The sequence below is a fragment of the Pinus tabuliformis genome, chromosome 5_2 (assembly GCF_031772625.1).
Source record: "Pinus tabuliformis cultivar Carrire ecotype Pingquan chromosome 5_2, CPIR1, whole genome shotgun sequence".
In the NCBI taxonomy this organism is placed as follows: domain Eukaryota; kingdom Viridiplantae; phylum Streptophyta; class Pinopsida; order Pinales; family Pinaceae; genus Pinus; species Pinus tabuliformis.
This window is the reverse complement of record NC_142306.1, coordinates 213,134,403-213,155,942: the sequence shown is the minus strand read 5'-3', so window position 1 is coordinate 213,155,942 and position 21,540 is coordinate 213,134,403. Positions and strand designations below refer to the sequence as shown.

Below are 21,540 nucleotides of genomic sequence, written 5' to 3'. Positions count from 1 at the left end.
TGTGAATTTCTTCCAGAGGCAGAGGGAGGCAGGACGACCCATTTAGAGCTAGCTAGCAGGTTGTATGATTTCCCTAGGCTAGGAAATGCAAATTCCTAGAGGTTGAGTTTTTTTAGTGGGGTTTGAGCAGGTCAAAGGGATGCCAAGATTATTTGCAGAAGGGAGAAAATCTCTCCAAATTATTTTGCCAGTAGATTCTTCGGAAGGTTTCCAGTTTGACAACCAAATTATTGTACTTAGATTTTTACTGTTGCATAATAATAAAATAAACCCTCATCTACTGCACCAGTTTTCCCTTCAAGGTTTTTGGGGACGTTAGTCCAAAAATATTGGTGTCAATTTTATTGTGTGTGCACATAATTTTCTTAGTTCCAACATTTTATTTAGCTTCCGCAGAATTTATTTGTGAATAATTGCAGTGTGATTTATTCGATATTAATCAGAAAATTAATAAACTGCTAATCTGTTAGAAGAGTAAATTCCAGTTACTGCAATTCAAGGAGATTTCACAGTCATGTCTTCTGACATGCAAAACACTTGAATTTGGTCATGTCCTTCTTCTTCCCATCCTGAGAGGATCCTCCCTGTCCTTTGTTCATCTTGGCAGCTCCCTTGCCCTTTCTTGCATGACTTGAAAGAGCAAAAGTTCTCCTCATGCCTTTCACCTTTTCCCTGGTTTCCATGAAGAGCCTCCTTGCAAGTCTCCTCCTGAGTGAAGTAATCCAACAACCTATCCTAGGTTGGGATGTTCCCCTATGTGTTAAAATTGGCAACTAGGGCCAAACTCCATGTGGGTCATCTTATTAATGAAAGCTGATATTTTTCTTGGATCCCTCTCATTGAGAGGTGTAGGATTGATTTAAAGATCATCCAATTCCGATAAGTATTCACAGAGATATGAATTATTTGTGTTATGGGACAATTCGTCAAGGTCAGCCAGCAACCAAATATACCCCACTTGTGCTCAACGTTTTACTATAAAAGGAGGAGGTCTTCAAGTCATTTAGACACACACTCTTCTTGTGATCTCTTCCTCTCCACATGTGTTTGGGTTTTGGTGGAAGGAGAGATACTAAGAGTATACGTTGGCCTAAGTCTTATGATGCCCTAGCCACAGTAAGTAGGATGCCCTAGCAACAGTCGAGCTGCAAGGAGGAACATCTAGACGCAGTCAAAAGAGAAGGCTCTACACAGATCTAAGGAGCAACTAGAGGAGGCCTCTAGCCACACCATTTAAGGGTGCCCTAGGCTGCAGTCAATGAGGATTTTTATGCAGCAAGAAGAGACACTTACCACAGTCCTCTATACACAGCTAATCACAAGGCATAACGTAGACTCCATACGCTGTTCTATACGCAGCAAGAAGAGGGACTTCGCTGTCCCTAACACAGTCATGGAAGGAGGTTAAACACAAGCCTTATCTGCTGGCCTTATTCCACTCATATGCTGGAAAGAACACAGCTCTAACGATGCCCTAAATTACAGTCATGGTGAAGCCCTAGACGTAGTGAAGGAAGGAGCCTATTTGAGACCTATACACTGTCCTAAAAGGGGTTCTAACCACTGTACAGAAGTGCCCTAATTCGCTGATCAAAGGAGTCTCCTTATACGCAGTCAATGAAGTTATCTAGCCACAGGTAAAGGAGATGCCTATCCGCAGTTTGATAAGAGATCTATCAGCTGTCTTAGGGAACATCTATATGCTACAAAAGAAGTCCTAAAGAACCCTATGTGCTGTCCAAGGAGGAGCCTAATCTGCTGTCAAGCTGCTGTAAAGTGCAGCCATAATCTGCAGTATATGAAAGGCAATGGAGCCCTAGCCGTAGCAAGAGGAGCCCTCATCATAGCGTATAGAAGTCTAGATGGACAACGTTGATATCTTTGGCAACAACAAGATGAATAAGGCAGTCTTAAGTAATTATAGCCTAGCTGCTCTGCTAGGCTGCAAGCCATAGCAAGCAGCTAAGGCTGATATACATTTGCAGCAAAGTGGACATTATTTGATAAGAGAAACAGAAGTATTGCAACAACATGATGTAGCAACAAGGTATTGCAGCATGATGATGATGATGTATTGAGTATGCCTTGAGTGTATGATTGGGTGAAACACAGTGACAGGTGCAACTGATGATGAAGTGTAGCATAGCAGTCATTGAGTACAAATCAGTGATGGTGCAGCATTGAGTGCAGATCAGCGATGAGTACAACATTGAGTGCATATCCGTGATAAGAGCAGCTCAATGATTGGAGCAGCACAGTGACAGGAGAAGCAACATGAAGTGCATAGCATGGTCATTAGGTCCAGCACTGTGATGATAAGTGCCACATGGTGCAGCACGATGAGGTGCAACGTATGGACGAGATGCAGCACATGACTGGTGAAGGAGTCACCTTGGAGAATCAGTTAAAGCAACATGTTTTCAACTGATCTCATGTAGAGATGATTGATTCTCTTATCTAGAAAGTCGAAGTGTTGACTTCTGTTATAATTGTACTGTCTCTTTCTCTCTCTCTCTGCTGAACTATTGAAGAACATAGAAGAAGAATTGATCAAGGGTTTCCCCACATTGGGGTTTGTCCCTGGCTAGCGCCACATCTTGGGTCCTCTTGTCTTCTGCGATTTATGTTTATGTTCTATCTGCAGTTTACTTTAATGCTGATGTGATTGCTAATCAGAAAAAGATATTGAGCTAACTGTGAAAATTGAAATAAATTGCTCTAAGCATAGAACATACCTAAAATTAACATGGTATCAGAGGTGAGGTGAAGACAATGCCCAAGAAAGAGTGAAAGAGCAATCACCAAAGACAGTTGGGAAAGGACAAAAGGATCAATGAATTCCTCATCCCTCTTCAAATTCACCAAGGATGGAGTCGAAGTAGAGAATATTATCAGAATGGTGCAGTGGAAGTTTTTGATGGCCTACCTAAAGATCACTTCATTGGGAAGTCCAGATCTAAGGGTGGAAGGAAAGGCAAATGCCTTGGTTGCAATAAGTTCGGCCATTATGCGAAGGAGTGTCCTAATGGCAGAGACACATCTCTTGATGAAGATAACAATCATTCTAGGGACATTTTCAATGATCAAAGGAATGACAGGTAATGCAGGTCATCAAGGAAATGGCCGACTCTTCAAAGAAAGCAAGGAACCTCAGGTATGAAGAATCAAATGTTGTTTTTGATAAGATAAAGAAGCGTTATTTGGTGTTGGCTCTCTCCTTCAGATTCTTTGGGAATCTGGCTTATTGATCGTAGTGCTTCAAGGCACCTCATAGGATATATGGGTGCTCTCTCGAATTTGGTAGAGATGGAAACAACTGTGGGATTATACTTGGAGTCGATGCCACCTATTCCCGAAAAGGTGTAAGGAATGTTACCCCTCAATTGAATGAGCGTAACTCGATTCATTTATAGAATCTCTTTTATGTACCTAATCGCGAGAAGAACCTGGTGTCCATTTCGGCAATGGAAGTCAAAGGTTACAGGGTGGCACCCATCGATGGAAAGGTATGTGTTTGAAAATAGAATTTTCAAAGATGTTTTTGAGATCAGGGTTATATCAAGTTGCAGGATGGTCCATTGGGGACCATGTCAATTGACACATCTCAGCTATAGCACCGAAGGTCTACTTATTATAGGACCCTACACGATGTGAGTAAGATGGTGACTGGGATGCCTGAATTCAAGAAGAGCATAAAGGTATATGTCTGAGATGTACCGAAAGAAAATCTTACAAGGGGACCACTCCCGTCATGTAGCAGGTCCACAGGTTTGGAACAACCCAAGGGGTTTAAGATTCATGATTGGGAATCTCATGTATATAGGTGAAAGAAAGCCCTCTATGGCTTGAAGTAAAACACCCCGGGTGTAGTATGAGAGGATTGATAGCTGTCTGATGAAGCTGAGATTCACTAGGAGTGAAACCGATCGAAACCATTACCGGAAGGTTGTGGATGATAGACCTCTCATATCGGCACCTTATGAGGACAACCTATTTCTGACGAGTGCAGACCCTCTCATTCGCAGAAGTAAGAGGGAGTTGGATTCCAGATGTGGAATGATAAACTGCAAGCCTGTGACTACCTCGAGGATCTTAACTTTTAGAAGTTATATGGTAGTGATGTCAGACCAGATTTGGGAAATGCCTCTGAGTTTCATAAACTCATTCGCATTGATGTTCTTGGTGAACTTTCATCCGGACATATGTTTTGCAGTTAGCATGGTGAGCTCATATTTGGTTGAGCCTCATTGGATTGGTGCCAAGAATCTTTTGAGATATCTTTGGGGCACAATCTTTCATGGATTGAGATACACTGCTGGAAATATGAAACTGCATGATTATTCGAATACTGACTGGGCAGGTAGTGTGGAGGATCACTAGAGCACTTTTTAGTGTTGGTTCTCTTTGGGTTCTGCTTCAATATCATGGATGAATAGGAAGCAGAAGTCGGTTGCTATAGGCACCGCCGAGATCGAATACATAGCTACGAGTATGATCTCGTATGAAGCTGTCTGGTTGAGGAAGCTCTTCAGTGCGCTGTTTGTACATATGATGAATACCATTGTGATTCTTTGTGATAACCAGGGGGGATTCGATTACTGAAAAATCCCATATTCATTGATTTCTCTATCAATAGACATCAAATACTGCCTTATCTGGGATATGGTAAGTCGATGAGCGAGGAGGCTCCATCACATTGAGATTGATGTATAGGTCGCGTACACTTTGTCAAAGCCTGGGGAGAGATCAAATCGATGATTTTCCCGAATGACTTGGAGTCATTGAGAGACCTCTGTAAAAGGGTCCTTCATGTTGCATACATTGAGCTCTGGGAGCTCTGGGGGGCTTGGGGTACTTACTGGAGCGACATGTGACCACAGGGTGATTCACCATCCCCTGGTGGTGCACTATGTACGAGGTAAAAAGTTCAACCTTCCCTTGTGACACCCCGTGGCAATTGCGGAACAGGATGATTAGTTCTCCTGTGGGCCAGAATGATTCGTTCTCTTGTGGCCAGGATGATTCATTCTCCGTGGTGACTATGGAACGGGCTGATTAGTTCTCCTATAGGCCAGGATGATTAGTTCTCCATGGCATCCACTGGACAGGATGATTCGTTCTCCTGTGGACAGGATGATTAGTTCTCCTGTCGAGGCATCCTACCCATGCAGTCTGGGACTCATGGGAAGTACCTCTCATCTGATCAATGAGCAGGGAAATGAGGATAGGGACCATAGCAGTACTATCAGTGGACACATCGTTGTATCTACCGTAATCCCTATGCTAGGATGACCTCCATTGATCTGGGATCATTATGAATGGTTTGAGACACTCTCTTGTGATATTCATATGAAATCAATAAAACTGACTTCGGGTCAGTAAGAGTGATGTGACACTCTCTTTAGATGAAACTGACTTCGGGTCAGTAGAGAATGGTATGAGACATTCTTGATCAATTCTTCTTCTTCATGGTTCAGCAGAGCAGAGCAGAGCTAAGTAGAGCTCAACAGAGCAGAACAGTGCAGGGCACTGATGGCAGAGATAGTACAGTTGGACATATGGATTAGCAGATGGAGTTCTCCCTAGTTGAGAGGGAGTGTTAAAATTGGCAACTAGGGCCAAACTCCATGTGGGTCATCTTATTAATGGAAGCTGATATTTTTCTTACATCCCTCTCATTGAGAGGTGTAGGATTGATATAAAGATCATCCGATTCCGATAAGTATTCATATAGATATGAATTTATTTGTGTTATGGGACAATTCGTCAAGGTCGGCCAAAAATCAAATATACCCCACTTGTACTCAACGTTTTACTATAAAAGGAGGAGGTCTTCAAGTCATTTAGACACACACTTTTCTTGTGATCTCTTCCTCTCCACATGTGTTTGGGTTTTGGTGGAAGGAGAGATACTAAGAGTATACGTTGGCCTAAGTCTTATGATGCCCTAGCCGCAGTAAGTAGGATGCCCTAGCAATAGTCTAGTCGTAAGGAGGAACATCTAGACACAGTCAAAAGAGAAGGCTCTACGCAGATCTAAGGAGCAACTAGAGGAGGTCTCTAGCCACACCATTTAAGGGTGCCCTAGGCTGCAGTCAATGAGGATTTTTATGCAGCAAGAAGAGACACTTACGGCAGTCCTCTATACACAGCGAATCACAAGGCATAACGTAGACTCCATACGCTGTTCTATACGTAGTAAGAAGAGGGAGTTCGCTGTCCCTAACACAGCCATGGAAGGAGGTTAAATGCAGGCCTTATTTGTTGGCCTTATTCCACTCATACGCTGGAAAGAACACAACTCTAACAATGCCCTAAATTACAGTCACGAAGAAGCCCTAGACGCAGAGAAGGGAGGAGCCTAATTGAGACCTATACACTGTCCTAAAAGGGGTTCTAACTACTGTACAGAAGAGCCCTAATCCTCTGATCAAAGGAGTCTCCTTATATGCAGTCAATGAAGTTATCTAGCCACAGGTAAAGGAGATGCCTACCCGCAGTTTGATAAGAGATCTATCAGCTGTCTAAGGGAACATCTATACGCTACAAAAGAAGTCCTAAGAAACCCTATCTACTGTCCAAGGAGGAGCCCTAATCTGTTGTCAAGCTGCTGTAAAGTGCAGCCATAATCCGCAGTATATGAAGGACAATGGAGCCCTAACCGCAGTAAGAGGAGCCCTTATCATAGCGTATAGAAGTCTAGATGGACAACATTGATATCTTTGGCAACAACAAGATAAATAAGGAAATCTTAAGTAACTATAGCCTAGCTGCTCTGCTAGGCTGCAAGCCATATCAAGCGGCTAAGGTTGATATACATTTGCAGCAAAGTGGACATTGTTTGATAAGAGAAACAAAAGTATTGCAGCAACATGATGTAGCAACAAGGTATTGCTGCATGATGGTGATGATGTATTGAGTATGCCTTGAGTGTATGATTGGGTGAAACACAGTGACAGGTGCAACTGATGATGAAGTGCAGCATATCAGTCATTGAGTACAGATCAGTGATGGTGCAACATTGAGTGCAGATCAACAATGAGTACAACATTGAGTGCAGATCCGTGATAAGAGCAGCGCAATGATTGGAGCAACATAGTGACATGAGCAGCAACATGAAGTGCATAGCATGGCCATTAGGTCCAACACTGTGATGATAAGTGCCACATGGTGTAGCACAATGAGGTGCAACATATGGACGTGATGCAGCACATGACAGGTGAAGGAATCACCTTGGAGAATCAGTTGAAGTAGCATGTCTTCAACTGATCTCATGTAGAGATGATTGATTCTCTTCTCTAGAAAGTCGAAGTGTTTAGTTTTGTTGTAATTGTACTATCTTTCTCTCTCTCTCTGCTGAACTATTGAAGAACATAGAAGAAGAATTGATCAAGGGTTTTCCCACATTGGGGTTTGTCCTTGGCTAGCGCCACATCTTGTGTCCTCTTGTCTTCTACGATTTATGTCTATGTTCTATCTGCAGTTTACTTTAATGCTGATGTGATTGCTAATCAGAAAAAGATATTGAGCTAAGTGTGAAAATTGAAATAAATTGCTCTAAGCATGGAACATACCCAAAATTAACACTGTGCCATGACTCCTTTAGTGAACGCACCCCACTGTTTTGTGAGCCTATTCAGAGCTGTCCTTACTAGTTTTGAGTCAAACACTTTCTCCCCTACTGTAACAATCTCATCTCGTACATGAGATATTCTGGTGAGATAAGAAGAAATGGTTTTGTTGTTGGACATCTTGGTGTCGTTGAGTTTCTGTCTCAACACCATTTTTTGGTTCTCGTTGTTGTTTTGGTATAACTTGGTCAACGCATCCCATTTTCTTTGGCTATTTTCTTCTCGGATATGTGAGGAACAAATAGTCCTTTACTCCGTCCAGGATAATCCTCTTGGTTTTCACGTCCTTATTATGGTCAGCCATAAGTATTGCATCAGTAGGAGGGATTTGAGTTTGTGCTACAAACTCCCAGATCTTGTTCTCCTCTAACACCAATGTAATCCTTTCCTTCTATATACTGTAGTTGGACAAACGATAAACGATCTTCAAACCTAAGACTAGTCATCATCCTGTCTAGCTGATGACTTACTCTTGCCCTGATTGGTACAGTCTGCCATTCTCCCTCTGAAGAGTGAGCTTTGCCAGTTTCTCACTATTGGCTGTGCTCTCTGCAAACTATATGATTGTACTACCTCTTTGTGTGTTCTTTGAGTTGTTTTGTAGAGTGCTCATGCACAACCTACCTTTTTGTGGCTGCGCCTAGGTGGTTGGGCTCACCTTTACAGTCGAATGTTCGGACCTCTACAACTTCATTACTCCCTGTTGGCTGTCCTAACTCTCGGTGGTACCCTATGGTGGCACACCTCTTATGTGCAACTATTGACACATTGTGACGATACCTGTTGATTGGTTGCTTCACGTGACTTCTCTTGCCAATAACTACAATCTTGGTGTGCGACTCTTTACACGTCCTACTATGATCCTATTGTAGCTCATGCCTTTGTTGTGTGCTGATCTTTCTGTTCGGCCCTGCGGCACCAATATTCAATCTGTCCATGTGTTGTCTATTGAGCAAATTATCGATGGCTTTCTGACAGCCACGACTGCTTGCTAGTGGTTTGTGGTTTTATGCTTAGCTGTCGGTCCCTGCCACACTGTCGTCCACCCCATTCCTTGGCTACAACACTGTCATAGTTCCTGTTTGTCAATGTGCATTGCTGCCAAACCTTGGTCATCATAGCTTGTCCCCCACGCTGTCGGCTCTCGACCCGACGACTGTCATTTGCCTTTATTCTGCCTTAGATTGTCTCCCGTGGCCTTGGTATCCTTACTTATCGGCTTCTATGCCCTCAACAGGACCACATGACTTGCAAATGATCGCATGATGTGCCCAACTGGCCACCTGCAACTACTTTTACTTGCACAATGATGGTGGTGGTCAAGCCTCGGTTCTCCTCTGTTGTAGTCAGCCACCAACTCGCTTGACCACTCTGTCAGTTGATGCTACTCCCGCGCATGTGTCCAGTGGTCAACTAGGTCAAGCATGTCGACCAATACGACTGAACTGCCAACTGATCCACGTTTCCTCTTCTTTTTTTATTTAAAAAAATTGTGCCACAAAAAAGATTGGCCTATTAATTTTTTTCTCTCGGAAGTTCTTTTCGCTTCAGCCCTTAATTTATTATTATTATTTTTTTCATTCGTAAAATTGTGGTTGAACCTAGCTTTGACAATTCCAGTACGAACTCAATACCTGTGATTTCGATATCTATTCAAAGTTTCAACTATGATACCATGTTAGATTTTACGCAAACCTAAACACCTGACTTTTAATTCCAAGCAATAAATTATTTAATAAGATTCCCAACATGTAATATTCAACAGAGACAAACTACGATATGAATCATGTGTATCATAAACATATTTTACTAAACAAATCAATTCATCATTAATAGAACTTTGAACTTATTTGGGCTCCCATCCCGGGATATTGGCCTAACTAAGAAATTACAGATTACAATACTTTGGATCTAATCTAGCAGATCTGGATCTCTAGCCTCTTTGCACTGTCTCAGACTTAGTACACGCTCATTGAGATATTGCTCTCAATCTGGTGTTGATGTTTTTGTCTTTGCCTCAACCCTTAGGCTCAATTTATAACTTTTCTAAGCTAAAATCGACGGCCAAAATTAGCTCGTCAAGCTAATTGAAGATAAGTTACTTAACTTATTTAACTTTCTTATCTATAGCTTTCTTTACTTCAACTCAGGTACCAATCATAAATTTAACTTGCTTTGCATGCATGTCTCATGCAACTCACTTGCACACTTCGAATGGTGCATGCAATCAACATGCAAAGTCTGCATGTTGCATGCAAGCTCGTAAAGAGGCAAAACTAAGGTCCTTCTAGTCAAAACACAAGGCTGGAAGTACTTGCCCAAACTACAAAAATCAACATCCCCTTGATCCATATTAGTATGCTCATAACGTTAAGTGAAACCACATGATTGCAAAAGTGGTTAAGTACTTACCGATGGATTACCCACCTTCCTTCAAGACAGAATGTTGGATGGGAGAGAAATCTGACCAGAGCAAGAAGTGGAGGATCTTGGCATCATGTTATGTGCTGATCATATAGGGCTGCTGGCTGGCTGGTTGTCCAAAGAAGAGAATAATTTTCTCCCATCGGTTACCTAGTTTTGGTGGGTAACACTCTCAAATCTCACATCCTCATCACAATATGGTGGGTAACACTCTCAAAGTCTTTCATTTTTAGGTGTTAACAATACTGATCAGTGGAAATTTGGAGGTAATAATGGATAAATACAGTGTGGAAAAAGTCTGCAAAAAATCATGATTTAATCCTAAAAATGCGATTTTTTAAACTAAACGATTTAATCCCCCGACTTTTTCAGAAATGAACAAATCGCGATTTAATCGTTATACTCCTGATTTAATTGGGAGTTGACCCAAAAAGTCTGCCTCCCTCCCAGGTCGTGGATAAAGAGGCCGCAAAGGCGAAAATGATATAATTTTCTCCTGTTTAATCTTAAGGCAGAGAGTGGAATCTTTCAAACATAACCCTAGAAATGTGGTGATAACGTTGTGCTGTGCAATTTGTTTTGTTGTTGAATCTTAATTTCAAGCATTATAGTTAATAATTCCTTTTTTGTTTATCCTATCGGAGCCGGCCGAAGATGAACCCTAGCAGAGTTTCTGCCGCCTCCCCTGTTACGGCCGCCGTCGAGGTACCCAACCTTGCCGCTGCTGGTAATGCGTTTTCAACGCAAGGAACGCTGGAAGGTGCCGCTGCTGGTAATGAGTTTACAACGCCGGGACCGCTGGAAGGTGCCGCTGCTGGTAATGCGTTTTCAACGCAGGGAACGCTGGAAGGTGCTCTCATTTCTGGGATGCATGGTTTCAAACATTTCCTGAGAGCTCCCCCCCATCAACTCTACGCTGATCTGGTAGCTAGGGCTGCCTGTTCTTGGTCCCCTTCTACCGCGTCTAGATATAGCAGCCCCCATCTAACTGCAGACGTATTGGCTAAGAATGAATATGCAGACGAATTTGCCGCCGCCTCTAGGCCTTCGATCGCCCTCGGCCCCAGACCCTCGGCCACTCTCGGGCTCCTGCTCGACCTCGACCCTGCTAAGGATGATGATACGCGCTACAGTTCTGGAACGAGGGTTTTCTCAGACATCAGTGAACGGCTCGCCCTCCAGTCTTCACACGCGGCTTCTCAAATCTGCAGGGGAATACGAATCTCTGACCTCTCTGCCTCATTTCAGATCCAAATCAAGCTCATCTCAGGCAAAACCCAGCTACAGTGGGTGAGCTCATCGGATTTAGTTCAGAACCTCAAACATACTCTGGAACTCAAGCTGGGGATTCCATCTGCAGCTCAACGACTCCTACACGAAGGTAAACAACTCGAGGATCTCTACCCCCTTTCTTTTTATGGCATTAAGAGAAATTCCTCCATTATTCTTGCCCTTCGTTTGAGTGGGGGAGCTGCAGGACAGTCTTCTTCAGCCAAGGCATTTTCATACAAAGATGCTGTCCATGCACATAAGCAGGAGAAATCAGTGCCACCAGCACAGGCTCCCAAACCTTTTCTGGTGGACAAACTGGAGGAAACCCCCTCCATTGAAATAACTCACCCAATGCTGGATGAGCAAACCCAAAAGTTTGCAGAGCATGGCATCATCTGCAGATTCAATGGGCTATAGCCACGCACGACAGATCTCTACCAGTGGATTCACTCCAATTGGACCAATAACTGTAAGGTTCTGTTATGCTCAAAGGGCTTTTTCATCACAGTGTTTGCTTTTGAGGAGGACTACCAAAATGCCTTAAAAGCAGGACCATGGTTTTGGGGCTCAGCAGGTTTATTCCTCACCCCTTGGTTCCCAGACTTCGATCCATCTACAGCAATCATCACCAAGCTCCCCATCTGGGTCAGACTTCCTAATCTCCCGGCGAATCTATGGCACTTCGCTGTATTCCAAGGGATCGGTAACTCTCTAGGCCGCCTCCTAGACACAGACACTTCCAGAGGGGAAAAGGGATTATATACCTATGCCAGAATCTGTGCAAAAATAGATATAAGCAAAGGTCTCCCTGACAAGATCAATATCAAAACTGGAGACTTCCATTGGACTCAGAACCTGGATTACGAGAACACAGCTTTCCGCTGCCGCAACTGCCACAACACAGGGCATCTACAGAGCTCTTGTCCTTCAATACCCGCCCAAAAGAAGAAAGCCAAGAAGAAATCCAAAAGCTGGAAGCCGCATGACCCTCCGCCCATGGACGACTTTGATCTCAGCTCAGATGAAGAGGAGGAGAATGAGGAAGGAGAGGCAGCAATGAGGGCACAGTATCCGCCCTCGGCAGAGCCTGACAATTTGCCAGTCCAACCAATTTCCCAGAAAAGAATTCATGAATCCTCTACCTCGGACTCAGATAAGGAAATCTCTCAGTCTGCCCAGATCAGTTTGCAAATCATGCCAGCTCAGTAGTCCCCTCCTGAATGGGTCAAAGTTGGCAAAAAAAAGGGAAAAAATGCCGCATAGTTGACTCTTCCCATGTGGGGTAGAATCCTATGCTTAGCTTCTGCTTCTTTGTTCTTCCAGTTACCTCTCGCTATGTTCTTTTCTCTTCTCTCTTCTTCTAGGAGCCGAGGTGGATAGCACATCCTTTCCGGCTGCCTAGTTTCGTGTTTCTCTTGGATGTAACTTATGGTTGTACTATATATTTTCTTAATAGATTTAGTTTTTACCGAGAAAAAAAAAATTTCAAGCATTATAGTTGGTTGGTGTTACTGAGAAAATTAATTGCTTGGTTGTTATATTCTGTTGAATGTTGAAACATATACGACTATTATTGGTTTGCTCTTGCTGGATGTTATGTTCGCAAAACAATAGGGATCTATATGAGATGTGCAAAAAAATACAGAGAAGAGACATTAGCCAAAGGCTAAGCTGTCATAAGGCTGCTATAAGACACTGAGAAGACTATGAAAAAGAAGTGCATACCTGCCTCGACGAGCATGATTGTGATACATAAGAGAAAGAGGACAAGGAGTATCCAGACTAGCAAGCAAGGAAGTGTAAATAGCTGATGAACATTCCCAAGAATCAACACTGTTATGATCATATTTTTTGTGGATAATGTTGAAAAACATTGGTGATAAAATGCACTTAGAATGCAGACTGCAAGAGTGTAACATCCTTTTAGTGATCGAATTCACATGTAAAAAATGACATTGTAGTAAAACACTGAAAACACCTCTAAACTGTGACTTCGACTCTAGATGTTAAAAAAATAAAAAAAATGAATAATTTTGTGTTGTTGTTGTTGTTGTTGTTGTTGTTTTTTTTTTTTTTTTTTTTTTTTTTTTTAATATATATATAAATTTTGCCTACCTTTTGCCGACTTTTTCAAAAAACTCCCGACTTTAACGAGTTTTTCAACTTTTGGACCCTTGCCGAATTAATCCCGGCTTCGACTTTTTCCACATTGGATAAATATGAGAATAAAGTATATATTATCAACAATGAATCTTGATTTCATAATTATACTAAATATTTATACAACATTTAGCTGTTGTCTGTTCATTTATTGAGAATGAGTTTTCATTAATCACTGATTCGGTTTATTATAGACATAACCGTTAGACAATTATAGTACATACCACCTTACATAAACAACATCACTATTTAGCCTTGTCCTCAAGGCTCAGTACATGTCCCTAGACATGATTGCTGTGATCTCCTCCAGGGTAAACTGTGAATTTTGTTATCAACAGTGAACAGCTATTTCTGTTAACACTTTAGCAGTTGGGAGCACACTTAGTTCATATGATAATAGAGATTTGTTACATTACAAGAAAATTATTACTGATTTGCTTTTTTCCTTAAACTGCTTACATATTCTAATTATTGCGTCACAGCTGTAGACCTTTTCCCAATCGTCAATGTTCAATAGAAACCAATCTTTTCTAGAAGATTTGCAAGGTTTCCTTTGCTGGAACTAAGATAGATTGAGATTCATTATTCTTTAAATCAATGTTCATGTCATCTATGGAGGGAAATATTTTCTTCCTTTTTTATTTTAAGCACTTACCCTTGGCATCTTTTTGGCTGCATCTTTCTACTTTCAAATCCTCTTTAACTTTAAAAGGTGTGAGGGTTCCAAGTTCTTTACATCTTACATAATACCCTAATATCATTTTCTTGTATTATATCCTGTTTTGGGTGTCCCAGGTTTCAACACATTTTGCTGAGTACAAGTCTTCTGACAATGGGATCTATGATTACGATTTGGATATGTGAAAAGATATCAGCAGCTGGTTTTGGTAGGCTTCTATCATTTAGCATGTGGATCATACTTCATTTGTGGAATTGCTGCTTATAGTAACTTACAACTGTTCTGGTAAGCTGCTGCACTATGAGGGATGTTTCTATGCAATAACAGTTATCCAAGACTTTCACCTGGCCTCCTCTGCACCCACTTGGGGCATTTTGAACTTGAGTGTCTATGTTAATACGAGTATGATAACCTTGCTTCTTATCACTAAAGTCTAGACCACACACCCATGGGCTGAAGATCATTCTCATCCATTATTTTAATCAGTTGTGTTCTTTAGAGACAGATTTCATGAGGGATATAACATTTCTTTGACCTAATTATTTCTTTCGTTGAAGACACTTATAAGTGCTTCTACATGGCATTCATTAATTCATGCATGTGTTCTTTGAATCAACAGAGAAATCATCATTACACATTGGACATGTGATATACCCTGGAAAAACGACAATGGGGAAAAACTAACAAACTTTGTTCTATTAAGAACTTGAGCTCCCGTACTAGGGATAATGACCCATTAGAGGAAATATACAAAAGGTTTGAGCAGCTTCGCTGCTACTCCAGAATTGCCCCTTGCTACCTTTCCTTAGGCTCTTCCCGACCTGCACACTCGAGTGAAATTCCTCCACTCAATCCGTGTACAAGGTGCCTTCACCTCTCCCTCAGATCTTGTTTTATGATCCCAGAGAACAACATCTCCTCAGATGATGATGATGAACAACTTTCTGATGAAGAAGGGATCAATGATTTCAGCTCATGGCTATAGAAACCCAAGTTGAAGACTAAGATGAATATGAGATAGGTGAAGAAAGAGGCAGTAGTAGATTTGGAAGGTGGATTAGTCAGTGCCTTAGAAGAAATCAATAGACTTAGGTAAAAGAACAAGAAGCAAAAGGAGCTATTGATTATGGAAGCGTAGAGCACAAATTTGAATACTCATTACTTCTTCTTCTGAAAGTAGAGTTGGAAGAAGCAAAGAAGATTGAAGACATTCTATTACAACAACTGAAAGAGAAGGGAAAGGAATGTGAAAAAGTGCAAGAAAAGATAGTCTCTCTTAGAAGGGAATTAGAGAAAACCAAGGCCCAACTGAACTAGAACTTAAAGTATATTAAAGGATCTGAAAGATTAGATTAAATTCTTAGTGTTTAGAGATCTCCCCACATCAAGACTGGTTTGAATAAGGAGAAACAAGCACCAAGAAACTTGAAGAAAAAGAGCCAATCATCTTCATTAAAGCACTCAAAGGACGTAATAGCAATGAAATCCAAGGAAATGATAACAATCATCAACAAAGATAAGTGAATGACAACACAGTTAAGGACAAAGATGGTCAAATTCAACAACAACGAAAAGATGAAAATGACAATGCAATCAGAGAAATTATTAAAACTCAGCAGTAGCAAAGAGAAGAAAATGACAGCAAGACAATATGAAACATTAATAAAACTGAACTGCAATAAAGGAAGAGAAATTACAGCTATTTGAACAGTCAAACAGATCAAGTGAGAAATCAACAGAAACCTTATCCCCCTCAAAGAGAAAGCCATCAACAAATCAGAATATCATATCTTCAAAGGCAATTTGCTCCCAGGTATCAAAATATCTTCTATGGTTACTATTATTCATGTACAAATTTTGGGCATAAAGATGCTAATTATAGAGCCTATCTTAGAAACAACCAGATCAGAGATAACAGAAATGAATCTTTACAGTCGGCAAGAAATAGAGATAATAGATTCGTAAATTCATATACGAATGATCCCAAGGACAACAATCCTTTTGCCCCTTTATTTGATTATATTGAATGCTATAACTGTCACAACTATGGACATAAAGCAGCTGATTGTAGAACCAACAAAAGCATATTAGCCCTTGAGATCAAGCAAGCACAAGAAGAACTCAAGACATGGAAGAAGAAAAGGGCGGAAAGGAAAGAAGAATGTGGCATCATCTTATATGCCCAAAACCATGGCAACCATTGGTATGTGGATAGTGGATTCTCCAAACATATGACTGGTGATAAGAGTAAATTCTTATCATGGAGAGAAGATAAGATAGACAATGTTACCTTTGGTAATGATGCTCTAGGCAAAATCATGGGAAAAGATACAATTAGCTTGAATGATGGAAGAGGCAGGGCTCAAAATGTTCTTTTTGTGGATGGGCTGAAAACAACTTGTTGAGTGCGAATCAATTGTGTGACCAGGGGTATGATGTCACTTTTCACTCCAAAGGTAGTGAAATAAAGACGACAAGCACAAAGAAAGCGACAACGAAGGCTATGATAACACCAAGTAATGTGTACATAATCAATGAGGAAAATGAGAAATGTTGTTTGGGAAGCTTGATGAGGGCTGGCTATGGCACAAAAGGTTGAGACACTTAAATTTTGATCATATGGTGAAGCTCAGCAAGAAGCACACTATAAGGGATTCACCAAAGATTTCAAAGCTAAAGAATACAGTTTGCAAATCATGTCAAATTGATATGCAAGTTCGAGCAATGTTGCGAACATCGCGATCAAGATTAAATCGACGAGGGGAAAAAATCAGAAAAATCAGGAAAAAATTGACAAATACAAAAATATTCATTTTTTCATTTTTTTTAATATCTAAAGCATCTACAACATAAAATAAATGCATTGACACATAAATATGATAAAAGAACTAATATATAAGATGTTTAATATCATTTCTAGTGCTACGTCACACATAACATTGAATCATGTCCTGAATAGTACGTCCTAAGTCCTAGTCAGCCTCAAAATATCAACAAAAAATATAATAATTTATCTCATATCATGAGTCATAATGTCATATACAATAAAATGAACCAAATAACTAAGGAGTTGTCTAACGAGGCAGAGGAATTTCTCGGACGGCCAAAAGTCGCTGGAATTCGGGCAAAAAAAATTCAAAAAATCTTGTAGAGACAACGTTTGAATCGTGTTTTTGATGGTGGAAATGGATTCAACACCATCAAAAATGTTTAGGACACCTAAAATTTTGAAGTTTAACAACTATAACTTGGATTTACAAAAATTCTTGCCGGATTTCCCTAAATATGACCGAAATTTCCATAACTTTCTGGGCAATTCCTCCGGTTAGTTAGACTACGACAATATCTAATACTACTGATTTCCTTTGCCCCTCTTGTGAGAAAATGCAATAGCTTTTCCTCTAGATGTAGATGGTTGTGGAGTTGGTAGTGGACTCTGCTGTGCTCTAGAAGATGAAGATCTATGAGACCACGTGCTCTACTGGTGATAGGAGTAGCCTAGGTAGGTGGTGTCACCTCCTCCTCCTCCTCTAACCTCTCCGCTACCTCTTGCTCTAACCAATCAACGATCGACTCTATGACAGGCCTTTCGGCCTGAACCCTCCATGCAACAGTGGTTGTCAGTCCCATCCAATGAGATGGCCTCCACATTAGGTGTCCTCTCAAGTTGCCTCACCCATAATCAAAGATTGTAGTAGACGTAGACCATGTCATTAAGTCGTTGGGACTCCAACTTGTACAAGGGTCATAAATTAGTAAATTATACATAATAAAATAATAATTATAAAAAATTTATTATTTAATGAATTCAAAAAATTAATTGGAAATTTCGAATATTTTAAGTTTTAATCTGTTGCACTTCTAGGTGTGTATTTTTTCAAACACACTCCAGTTGCACTCGCATCTTGAGGAGCTACATGTTTGGCTGTGCAATCGAATGGAAAGCCTTCGCAGATTGGATACTCTGCCACCATAGCTTCTCCGCCATGCATCTACAACAAAATTACAAATAAGATAAACATAAGAAAAAAATGAAATTTGAAAGTTGAAGCAAAGTATGAAGTTATGAACTTGAAGAGATAATGAAATTTAAAACAAACTAAAACATACCTGTCATTTTAGGCTTCCTATCAATGACAACCATGTCAAAGTGAAATGTGCCACCTGCCATCCTGTATATCTCCATTTCTTTGGAGATTTCTGCACGTTCTGCTAGAGATGGCACCATCCTTTGAACACAAGTGAAGAATCCATCCATGACTTCAACATCAAATAAAAACCCACAGGAGTAAACAAATGCGAGGTTCAGGTAGATCCATGCAGTATGAATGTGATGATGGACTGTATTGTTCCATCGTTCATCAATCACTTCCCATAGGAGTTGTTGTTGAAACCCCTCATCCCCCTTATCATCATAGTAGGTTCGAATGGATTCTTTGGCCCTGTCCATGGCCTCATACAAGTAGCCCATTGTGGGTTTGTCTCCATCAACTAATTGAAGAACCTTTACCAAAGGTTCAGTAATGCTACACACCTCCTGCACCCCGCCCATAAGCTTTCTTGGTATGAAACTAATCTGCATATGGTCTTTCCCTTTGGTTTGCGACTAAATGTCAAAGCACGCCACTCATCTGAAAGAAACATTCTCTTCACATCCCACATAGAATTGAAGAGGGATTGAAGAGATATGAAACTGGTGGCAAACTGTGTAATGGTATGGCGCACCAACTCCTTGTTGTTGGTGAATGTTCTCATAAAATGAAGCAAAGATGCATAATTATATATAAATTTTGTAATGTTTTTTGATGAGTTAACAATATCCTTGACAAAAGGAAAATTTCCTATGTCCTTCAACATCAAATCAATGTAGTGTGCAGCACAAGGTGTCCAAAATAAGGTAGGATGCCTCTCCATAAGCATTTTGCCAACAATAACATAATTTGTAGCATTGTCCTTTATGACTTGGACAACATGTTTTGGACCCACCTCCAAAATGAACACATCTAGCAAGTCACATAATAAATGTGCATATTTGATATGTGCATATGCATCGACATATTTCATAAACATTGTCCCCTTAGGACAATTAACCAAGAAATTTATAAGGCTTCTACCCTTTTGATCGGTCCAACCATCTGACATCACCGTGCATCCTGTGTGTGCCCATGATGCCCTAAACTTCTCCAATCTCTTGGTGCAGTCAAGCTTTTCATTTTGAAAAATGCGCCCACTAAAGTCATCATAAGAAGGGACTTTGTACCCTAGGCCAACAACTGCAATAACATCAACAACGGGTTAGAAAAATGGATTGTTCCTTGTAACGCTGAAAGGAATATCACTCCAAAGAAGAAAATTTCCCAACAACTTGTCAACTTCTTCTTTATCCATTTTTTTAATAATTGAAGAGATAGATGGTTGTGAACAAGGTGTGGTTCTAAGAACAAAATATGATGACGCAGCTACAGGGTTGGTTGTAGATACTGATGCTGAAGTAGAACCATTGCCACTCTCATGTTCACCTCCTAACACTCTACTCCTTGTTAGTTGACTCTTTGGAGCTGACGTGGACAATTTGGTTTGCTCTATTTCTTCCAATGATTTGGGGGCATTTTGGATGATTTCTGGATTTGTATTGGCGCAAGGCCCTACCTCATGTCTAGGGATTTGTGCAAGGTGATACTTCAATCTATATACCCCTCTGTCATATGATGCCCACATAAATTGCAAGTCAAGTTTGATCTGTCAAACCCTCCATCAAGTTCACCAAATTCCTGCAAAGGGTCCCATTTCCTTGGCATGTTTGTAACTTTGTTGAACTCTTGAGTTTTAATGTAAGATGAAGTTTGAAGTTGAACCTATTTTTTTTTCCGAGGAAAAAATCTGTAACCTTTTATTTAAAAAATGAAAAGTTACAATTGCAGATGCATGATGCATTTCCGTAAGCTGCCCAGTGGGCTTGAGTGCCATGGCACCCTACGCAACGTTACTGGAGTAACGTGCAAAAAATGATGAGAAAAGAAGAGAGAGAAAGGGAGAAAAGAGAGAGGGAGAGAGGGAAGAGAAGTGAAGGCAAAAACTGAATTACATATGTGAGTGTGACTCACACTTCAGGTTTTCCTTCCTTTTTTCTTTTCGACCTTGCGCCATCCTCCATGAGTGGGCTCGATCGAGGCTATGACTAACTGTGTTTCTGCTTTCTGCATGCCTAATTCCTTATCTGAGTCTGATGTGTCTGATTGGTGGTGCCGCTTAATCCCTCCCATGTTCTGTTCATCGTTTGTCTTCTCTGCCTGATTTTGGTGGAGTTGTGAAGCCTTGGTATCTGTTGTGTTTTCCTTCTGATTCCCCGTTTCTTGGGGGACCTCAGCTGTCTCTTTGGTAGTATCTTCCTCTTCAGCTTCTGATTCATCATCTTCTGAGATCGGAGGGGAAAAGAACCATCCTTTCTTCTGCTTCCCTTTCTGCTTTCTTTTGCTGTTTACTTTTTTGGCTTCTGGACATGTGCTTTGCAGGTGTCCTGTTTGTCTGCATAGCCTACACCTAAAGGCAGTATTTTCGTAGTCTAGTGCTTGCAACCAATTTTGTTGTTTATAGATCAGCCTTATGTTGTCAGGCAGACCTTTACTTAAATCCACTTCCACGCAAATTCGTGCGAAAGTGAAGATCCTCTCATCAATCCTTTCCATATCTGTTTTGATGTATTTCCCGATGCTGTTCCCGATTCCTTCCAGGACTCGTTCACTCCAGAAGTGTAGGGGGAGGTTGTGAAGACGAACCCATACCGGCACTTTGGTGACTGTCATTTTGTTTGGATCGAAGTCTGTGAACCATGGGGTTATAAACAGCCCTGCCGTTCCCCAGAACCAAGGCCCTGCATTGATAATTGTATCTCTGACTTCCCTGGATGCGAATCTGACTACGAAGAACCCTTTAGAGCATAAGTGTATTTCGCATTCCATGGTCCAATTTTTGAAGATCCAGTGGAATAGATTCGTTGGTGTTGGCCAAAAGCTGTTGAATCGGCATATGAGGGCCTGCGATTCATATGACTTAACATAGTCATCCAGCCCTGTGGAGTCAAAATTAAGGGCTGGAGTTTGCCCTAGCTGTTCAACTATGTATGGCCGAGGTGTATATCCACCTTGATCTGGGGAGGATCCTGACTCTCTGTTTCCTTGGAGAATGTTTTTATATGATGAAGCTCCCTTGGGTTTATACTGGGGTACTGGTTTCCCCTTTTCCCCTCCTGAACTGCTTGGCTGTCCCTGAGATGGTGCCCCTCCTCTCAGCCTGAGATTCAAGACAATGGTTTCTCCAGGGCTGATCTCGTAGCTTCCCAGGGTTCTGTGGTCCTGGAGAGACCACCTACCACTG

The 21,540-nt window shown here is 41.1% G+C and overlaps 1 protein-coding gene across 2 annotated transcripts in view; it reads left to right on the top strand.

The window, feature by feature from the left end:
- Positions 1 to 21,540, top strand: part of LOC149158306 (preprotein translocase subunit SCY2, chloroplastic-like) — a 389,240-nt gene that overhangs the window by 128,208 nt on the left and 239,492 nt on the right. For both annotated transcript variants that reach the window (XM_089436189.1, XM_089436188.1), the window contains one exon: positions 14,283 to 14,374. In XM_089436189.1, the coding sequence (XP_089292315.1) occupies positions 14,283 to 14,374 (92 nt within the window). The remainder of the gene's footprint in view (positions 1 to 14,282; positions 14,375 to 21,540) is intronic.